This window comes from Euwallacea similis, unplaced genomic scaffold (genome assembly GCF_039881205.1).
Source record: "Euwallacea similis isolate ESF13 unplaced genomic scaffold, ESF131.1 scaffold_54, whole genome shotgun sequence".
NCBI lineage: Eukaryota > Metazoa > Arthropoda > Insecta > Coleoptera > Curculionidae > Euwallacea > Euwallacea similis.
The window spans coordinates 185,062-194,192 of record NW_027098679.1 but is presented as its reverse complement, the minus strand read 5'-3'; the positions used below and the strand labels follow the sequence as shown (position 1 = coordinate 194,192).

General features: G+C 39.6%; 1 protein-coding gene across 1 annotated transcript; it reads right to left on the bottom strand.

The window, feature by feature from the left end:
• Window positions 1–312: 312 nt before the first annotated feature.
• Window positions 313–4,776, bottom strand: LOC136418986 (uncharacterized). Its single transcript, XM_066405186.1, has 2 exons — window positions 1,584–4,776; window positions 313–923 (listed from the first exon to the last, which is right to left on the bottom strand). The coding sequence occupies exons 1-2, from the start codon at window positions 4,774–4,776 to the stop codon at window positions 313–315; spliced, it is 3,804 nt and encodes a 1,267-aa protein (XP_066261283.1).
• Between the last annotated feature and the right edge of the window lie 4,355 nt (window positions 4,777–9,131).

The following is a 9,131-nucleotide window of genomic DNA, read 5'->3' as shown; positions in this document are numbered from 1 at the left end:
GAGAACGTGTCTAAATTCTAGTACGCACAAAAGGTCGGCGAGGAGTTTTATTACACAGTTAGTCTAAGATCAAACAAAATGCGAATCAACATCTGGTCATACGGACAAAGTGGCAAGAGAAACGAGTAATGTCCATAGGCGTAGCACACGGATTTCTTACATACTAGTCACACATTTAATACTAGGCTTATGAAGAATACAACTTATCGAACTAATACATTAAATTAATTATCGGGAATTCTGTCCCCTACACAAGCCCTAACATGCCGGCCCCGTTAAAAGGTCGTTACCTTTTAAATTATTTACAAAGAGTTATTTGTTATTCATGGGCAATGGGCATATTTTCGACAATGATCTTCGCGATATAGTTCCACTGGGTAAGCGCACTGACACTACACGTATCACATGATCCTTTCCTTCGTGGAGTTCGACAACTCGAGCTAAAATCCAGCGCAGTGGGGCAGTATTGTGTTCCACCAGTAAAACTAATGCTCCAATATCTATGGTTTTATCTACAGTGTTCTTCCATTTACATCGAGTTTGCAAATTTGTCAAATAGTCTCTGGACCAACTATTCCAAAAATGCTGCTGGAGTTGTTGAAGTCGTTCGTAATGAGATAAGCGAGAGATAACGGCGTTCTGGTAGTCGGGTTGTGGTAAACTTGCCAACGAGTCACCAATAAGGAAATGCGCGGGAGTTAAGGGTGCATAGTCGTTTATGTCGTTTGAGATTGGCATTAGTGGTCGCGAGTTGAGACAAGCTTCGATTTTTACTAATAGGGTGTACATCTCTTCGTATGTTAGAGATGATTCACCTAAGACGCGGCGAAGATGAAACTTAGTCGATTTCACCGCCGCCTCCCACAATCCTCCCATATGGGCACTACGCGCGGGTATGAAATGCCACTTTATCAAATGATTGGCTAAAAATGTAGTTGTGGCGTTAATGTGTGATTCATTATTTATTAAGTTATAGAGTTCGATAAAATAATTATTGGCCCCTACAAAGTTAGAACCATTGTCTGAATGTATGTTTGTTGGTTTTCCTCGTCTGGAACAGAACCTTTCCAAAGCATTCAAAAAGCTATCGGTCGAAAGATCTTTAACCAGTTCGATATGTACTGCACGCGTGGCAAAACAAACAAAAATGCATATGTAAGTTTTTACGGATTTGGCTCTACGCAGCGTACCCTCCTTTATGAGTATAGGCCCTGCATAATCGATTCCGCAATTTGAAAAAGGTCGTGAAGGCGTTACCCTTGCGGTCGGAAGGGAACCCATTAAAAATTTCGAAGGTTTCGGTTTTACTCTAAAACATCTTATACATCTACTAAGGTTACGTTTAACTGCATTTTTTCCGTTTATTATCCAAAATCTGAGGCGAATTATCGAAAGCAAGTTTTGAACTCCCGCGTGGAGATGTTTCATATGCTCATTCTGTATTATCAAGTCAGTGAATTTATGTTTATACGGTAATATAATAGGGTGTTGTTGTTCAAAATTAAATTGTGAATTTATTAAACGTCCCCCGACTCGAAGTATCCCTTCTGAATCGAGAAATGGGTTTAGATTCAAAATTTTACTATCGCTTGGGAGTTTTTTGCTTTTGAATAAGTCGGAAATTAACTTGGCCCTAGTTAATGCGGGACCGATCAACCCAAGCGGGTCAAAGATCTGCGAAATTTTCGAAAGAATAGTCCTTTTGGTAACACGGGATGGCTCGTATTTAATATTAACTGAGTATTTCAGAGTATCTTGTTTAGGATCCCAGCTAATTCCAAGAGTTTTTAGATGCTTATCTTCATGAGGTAGAATTAAATTGTCGTGATTTTCGTTACTGTTTGCTTGTAGGATACTATTTAAAACTATGCTACTGTTGAACGACCATTTTCTCAATTTAAAATTAGCTTGACTTAAAATATCGTCTAGTTCCCTATAAATTTGCAATGCATCTGTTTCCGAATCAATGCTAACCAACAAATCATCCATGTAGAACGAACGTTTAATTATTTCTGCTGTTCGTGGATACCTGTCTTTGTTGCGCTCGGCCAATTCTATCAAGCAACGTGTGGCTTGAAAGGGTGCACTCGATGTGCCATACGTTACCGTGTTGAGTTTATACACATTAATCGGATCATTAAGATTTGCTCGCCATAGTATCTTTTGGAAGTTACGTTCTTCCTCATGAATTTTTATACATCGGTACATCATTTTGATGTCCGCGCTCAAAACAATTTTGCGAAGTCTTAGACGTATCAAAATTGAGTACAAGTCATCTTGTACTACTGGTCCTACCAAAAGCGTGTCATTCAGGGAAATTCCTAAACTTGTTTTGCAGCTTGCATCAAAAACGACGCGACACTTCGTGGTAATAGAATTCTTTAGTACCGCACTGTGGGGTAAAAAATAAGAATTGTTTGGAATAGAGATGTCCTTTTTAATGGGTCCTTGAAGCGTCATGTGGCCTAAGTTCTCATATTCCGTCATAAATTCTACGTACTGCTTCTTGAGGTCCTTGTCCTTTTCTAACCTTTTCTCTACATTTTTTAACCGTTTTAGGGCATTCGATTTGGAGTCACCCAGACTAAAATCTGTTTGATTATTGAACGGATACCTTACGACAAAACTGTTGTCCATGTCGCGGGTTGTAGTTTGATTAAAATATTCCTCACAATAATTTTCTTCCTTTGATAGGAATTTAACATTTTCAAACTCTTCAATCTGCCAGAATTTCGTCAACGAATCATTTAATGTTTTATTTGAAATACTAGTCGCAAGGTTGCACACTACTTTCCGACTTTGAGATTCTCTGCATATTAAATTGCCCGATATTACCCAGCCTAAAGAGGTTTCTTGTAACATTGGCAATCCCTTTCCTAATTTAAGTTTACCCGAACCTAATAGATTATAAAATATATCTACCCCTAATAAAACATCAATTTGTTTTGGTTCATTAAATTTTTCATCAGCTAGATTGATATTTGTTGGAATTTGAAGTACCGAACTGGGAAATCTAAATGAGGGTAGATTTTCGGTAAGAATGGGCAAAACCAAAAATGCTATGTTAGATTCATATTGGTTGAACCTGGATTTTATTTTCGTGTGCACTCGCTGATTAATCTTTGTGACAATTTGACTGATACCTGATAATGAAAGGTCAATTGTTTGGGGACTTAAGTTTAACTTTCTGCAGAAGTTTTCTGTCATTAAATTTGACTGGCTTCCGCAATCGAGTAAGGCATTGCATTTATGCCAATTTCCTTTTCTGTCTGAGATGAGAATGGTAGCCGTAGATAGTAGTACTTGATTTTTATCATTACCTAACGATGATAATGCCAAAGGGTTGTTTTCCGTATCGTACGTGACCGCGTTACTTTGGCCGATTGTTAGAACTGTAGATTGTTTGGATTCTCCATACCTTCTAGATACATCGTGAGCCGAAGGATTAGATGGAGAACTGATCGATGATTCATGTTCAGTTAATGATGAGGAAGGTTCATTAGTGCTGCTGTTGCTAGAATTTTGAACATGTTCACTTCCTGAACGTTTCTCTATATGTAACGTGCTATTATGTTTTTGGTTGCATTTTTTGCATCCTCTTGATCTACATTCCTGTTTCAGATGCCCTGGACGTAAACAGTTGCTACACAATTTATGTCTTCGAATTTCGTTATATTTGTCCGACACTGATAATTGGATAAAACGAGGACATTGATGAATGAAATGATTTTCAGTACAGATGTAACACTTATTGATTTTTTCGGTCAAAGAATACGAATAATTCTTAAACTGATGTGATTCGTTTCTTTTCTCGTGGCCTTTGTTTTGCATTCTATCCCTATCATGTTTATTTGAATGTACGGTTGAGAAGCCGCGAACCGCTTCCAACGAACGACATTTTTCGGTTAAAAATTCCATTAATTGATCAACAGTCGGCAATTCAGTATTACATTGTTTCCGCTCCCACTCCTGATTAGTACTATCATCCAGTTTGTTTAATATTATCGGTATCAACAAAACATCCCATTGATCCACGGGTAATTTTAATTTTCCTAATGATGATTTATGTTGCTGAACTGCATCTATTAATTTTCTAATATTTACAGATGATCCTTTATTCGCGTTTGGTAAATTAAGAACTAAACCTTTAGCGTGAATGTTAATAACTGCCTTTTTATTCTCGTATCTTTTTTGTAACAGATTTAAAGCGATTGTATAATTATCGGGAGTTATGTCGAGAGAGTCTATGAGATTTAGCGCATCGCCTTTACAACATAATTTTAGATATAACAATTTTTCTGTTTCACTCAAGTCGGTTCTGCTATGGACTAAGGAATCAAATATGTTTTTGAAACTGAACCAAGTTTCATAATTGCCATAAAATGAACGTAAGCCTAAATCCGGTAATTTTCCTAGACCTCTTGGTGAATTTTGTTTTCCTAAATGAGTATTAGTACTATTTTGATTTTTGCTAATTGAATTTATTAACTGCTTTAATTCTGAAATTAAATTAAAGTAGGCTGATTCGATTTCAATCCGTTGTTCTTCTTCGTTTAAGCTTAAAAATTCTAGACGAGATTGTACTTTATCGAACTGATTATAGTCCTCCTCCACGTTCTTGAGGCGGATTTCTAATTGAACTGTTTCTTGAATATCTCTGTTTTCACGAAGGTACTGTTCAAAACGGGATAAACGTTTAGTTAAAATTCTGCGAGCGTGCAAAAGTTCTCTAAATTCATCGTTCTCGCTAAGAGACTCTGCTGAGCCTAGTTCCATTTCGGATCGTTTTGAAATTTTTTCTTTTTGAGCTCTAGTGGTCATTTTTAACTACTATTGATAACGTGGCGTTAAAATAAATCAATTTACGCGATTCAAACAGAAGTACTACTGGAGAAATTAACTAGTTTCGACTTCTTTAATGTGCATAAATCGAGCATAAACCAAAGTAAATAAGTCGTATCAATCTCATACAACTAACGACCATTTAAAGTATCAAATGGGAATCGGGATTATGAGGTTATGCAAATTCAAAGAGGAAAAATCGTGATAAAAAGGAAATGACTCACCGGGATTGTTTCTTGCTCTCCTTGGGATCCACCGTTCTACTCCTTATTCCGCTTTCGATGTCCTATGTTCCACAGGTTCTGATCCAGTCCCGTGATATCCGGCTCGAAGGACCAAAAATGTTTAATCCGGCTCGAAGGACCAACAATGTTGATCCGGCTCGTAGGACCAAAAATGTTGATCCGGCTCGAAGGACCAAACTGTTTATTCGTGGATCGTGGTACCAAGATGTTGATTAGACATGGCCTAATTCTTGATACGTCTAGTAAGCAATGGACTGGATGCTTGCGAAGGACCACCCTGAGTTCGCGGTCTCAGAGACACCGTGTTCGTGCAAATGAAAACAAAACCCTTTTCTAACGGTAACAAAGGTTTATTATTCACTAACAACTTCGAGTAATGTAGCAAAGAAATAACAACTTTTCGTGACAAGTTAATTAGTGTAGTAATTAACCGTGTATAGGAACCGTGTGTAAAGTAATCGCGTACGAGTAACGTGCAAAGTACGGAGTTAAGGGTCGACGGAGACGCACAAGAAGAGAGAGATTTTTCTTCTTGCAAAATCTTAAATACTAAAGTTAATGGTAACCGTACATAGGCGTACCAGAAACTAAGAGGTCATCATCGGCGCTTCTTCTAGATTTGTCCTTGTGACTTGCCTAACTTTAACAATATAATTGGGTTTTATTGGAGGGCGTTTATGACCAGCATCGAGAACGTGTCTAAATTCTAGTACGCACAAAAGGTCGGCGAGGAGTTTTATTACACAGTTAGTCTAAGATCAAACAAAATGCGAATCAACATCTGGTCATACGGACAAAGTGGCAAGAGAAACGAGTAATGTCCATAGGCGTAGCACACGGATTTCTTACATACTAGTCACACATTTAATACTAGGCTTATGAAGAATACAACTTATCGAACTAATACATTAAATTAATTATCGGGAATTCTGTCCCCTACACAAGCCCTAACAATTATTAAAAGTTTGCACGCTCCGCGCTCGGAAATTTCTGGTCCGATTCGGTCGAGTGACCACTCAAAATGTTCCTCTAGACAAGCTCTATCCAACGGTGTGATCAGTCGTGGGACTATTTTGATGAATTCCTGAGAGAAAAATCCACATACCTCGAATAAACAGGGTAATTATTAAAAGTTTGCACGCTCCGCGCTCGGAAATTTCTGGTCCGATTCGGCCGAGTGACCACTCAAAATGTTCCTCTAGACAAGCTCTATCCAACGGTGGTATCAGTCGTGGGACTATTTTGATGAATTCCTGAGATAGAAATCCACATACCTCAAATAAACCGGGTAATTATTAAAAGTTTGCACGCTCCGCGCTCGGAAATTTCTGGTCCGATTCGGTCGAGTGACCACTCAAAATGTTCCTCTAGACAAGCACTATACAACGATGCGATCAGTCGGGGGACTATTTTGATGAATTCCTGAGAGAAAAATCCACATACCTCAAATTAACCGGGTAATTATTAAAAGTTTGGACGCTCCGCGCTCGGAAAATCCTGGTCCGATTCGGCCGAGTGACCACTCAAAATGTTCCTCTAGACAAGCTCTATCCAACGGTGTGATCAGTCGTGGGACTATTTTGATGAATTCCTGAGAGAAAAATCCACATACCTCAAATAAACCGGGTAATTATTAAAAGTTTGCACGCTCCGCGCTCGGAAAATCCTGGTCCGATTCGGCCGAGTGTCCACTCAAAATGTTCCTCTAGACAAGCTCTATCCAACGGTGTGATCAGTCGTGGGACTATTTTGATGAATTCCTGAGAGAAAAATCCACATACCTCAAATAAACAGGGTAATTATTAAAAGTTTGCACGCTCCGCGCTCGGAAATTTCTGGTCCGATTCGGCCGTGTGACCACTCAAAATGTTCCTCTAGACAAGCTCTATCCAACGGTGTGATCAGTCGTGGGACTATTTTGATGAATTCCTGAGAGAAAAATCCACATACCTCAAATAAACCGGTTAACTATTAAAAGTTTGGACGCTCCGCGCTCGGAAAATCCTGGTCCGATTCGGCCGAGTGACCACTCAAAATGTTCCTCTAGACAAGCTCTATCCAACGGTGTGATCAGTCGTGGGACTATTTTGATGAATTCATTTGAGAAAAATCCACATACCTCAAATAAACAGGGTAATTATTAAAAGTTTGCACGCTCCGCGCTCAAAAATTTCTGGTCCGATTTGGCCGAGTGACCACTCAAAATGTTCCTCTATACAAGCTCTATCCAACGGTGGGATCAGTCGTGGGACTATTTTGATGAATTCCTGAGAGAAAAATCCACATACCTCAAATAACCCGGTTAATTATTAAAAGTTTGCACGCTCCGCGCTCGGAAATTTCTGGTCCGATTCGGCCGTGTGACCACTCAAAATGTTCCTCTAGACAAGCTCTATCCAACGGTGTGATCAGTCGTGGGACTATTTTGATGAATTCCTGAGAGAAAAATCCACATACCTCAAATAAACAGGGTAATTATTAAAAGTTTGCACGCTCCGCGCTCGGAAATTTCTAGTCCGATTCGGCCGAGTGACCACTCAAAATGTTCCTCTAGACAAGCTCTATACAACGATGCGATCAGTCGGGGGACTATTTTGATGAATTCCTGAGATAGAAATCCACATACCTCAAATAACCCGGTTAATTATTAAAAGTTTGCACGCTCCGCGCTCGGAAATTTCTGGTCCGATTTGGCCGAGTGACCACTCAAAATGTTCCTCTAGACAAGCTCTATCCAACGATGCGATCAGTCGGGGGACTATTTTGATGAATTCCTGAGATAGAAATCCACATACCTCAAATAAACCGGGTAATTATTAAAAGTTTGCACGCTCCGCGCTCGGAAATTTCTGGTCCGATTCGGCCGAGTGACCACTCAAAATGTTCCTCTAGACAAGCTCTATCCAACGGTGGTATCAGTCGTGGGACTATTTTGATGAATTCCTGAGATAGAAATCCACATACCTCAAATAAACCGGGTAATTATTAAAAGTTTGCACGCTCCGCGCTCGGAAATTTCTGGTCCGATTCGGTCGAGTGACCACTCAAAATGTTCCTCTAGACAAGCACTATACAACGATGCGATCAGTCGGGGGACTATTTTGATGAATTCCTGAGAGAAAAATCCACATACCTCAAATTAACCGGTTAACTATTAAAAGTTTGGACGCTCCGCGCTCGGAAAATCCTGGTCCGATTCGGCCGAGTGACCACTCAAAATGTTCCTCTAGACAAGCTCTATCCAACGGTGTGATCAGTCGTGGGACTATTTTGATGAATTCATTTGAGAAAAATCCACATACCTCAAATAAACAGGGTAATTATTAAAAGTTTGCACGCTCCGCGCTCAAAAATTTCTGGTCCGATTTGGCCGAGTGACCACTCAAAATGTTCCTCTATACAAGCTCTATCCAACGGTGGGATCAGTCGTGGGACTATTTTGATGAATTCCTGAGAGAAAAATCCACATACCTCAAATAAACCGGTTAACTATTAAAAGTTTGGACGCTCCGCGCTCGGAAAATCCTGGTCCGATTCGGCCGAGTGACCACTCAAAATGTTCCTCTAGACAAGCTCTATCCAACGGTGTGATCAGTCGTGGGACTATTTTGATGAATTCATTTGAGAAAAATCCACATACCTCAAATAAACAGGGTAATTATTAAAAGTTTGCACGCTCCGCGCTCAAAAATTTCTGGTCCGATTTGGCCGAGTGACCACTCAAAATGTTCCTCTATACAAGCTCTATCCAACGGTGGGATCAGTCGTGGGACTATTTTGATGAATTCCTGAGAGAAAAATCCACATACCTCAAATAACCCGGTTAATTATTAAAAGTTTGCACGCTCCGCGCTCGGAAATTTCTGGTCCGATTCGGCCGAGTGACCACTCAAAATGTTCCTCTAGACAAGCTCTATCCAACGGTGTGATCAGTCGTGGGACTATTTTGATGAATTCATTTGAGAAAAATCCACATACCTCAAATAAACAGGGTAATTATTAAAAGTTTGCACGCTCCGCGCTCAAAAATTTCTGGTCCGATTT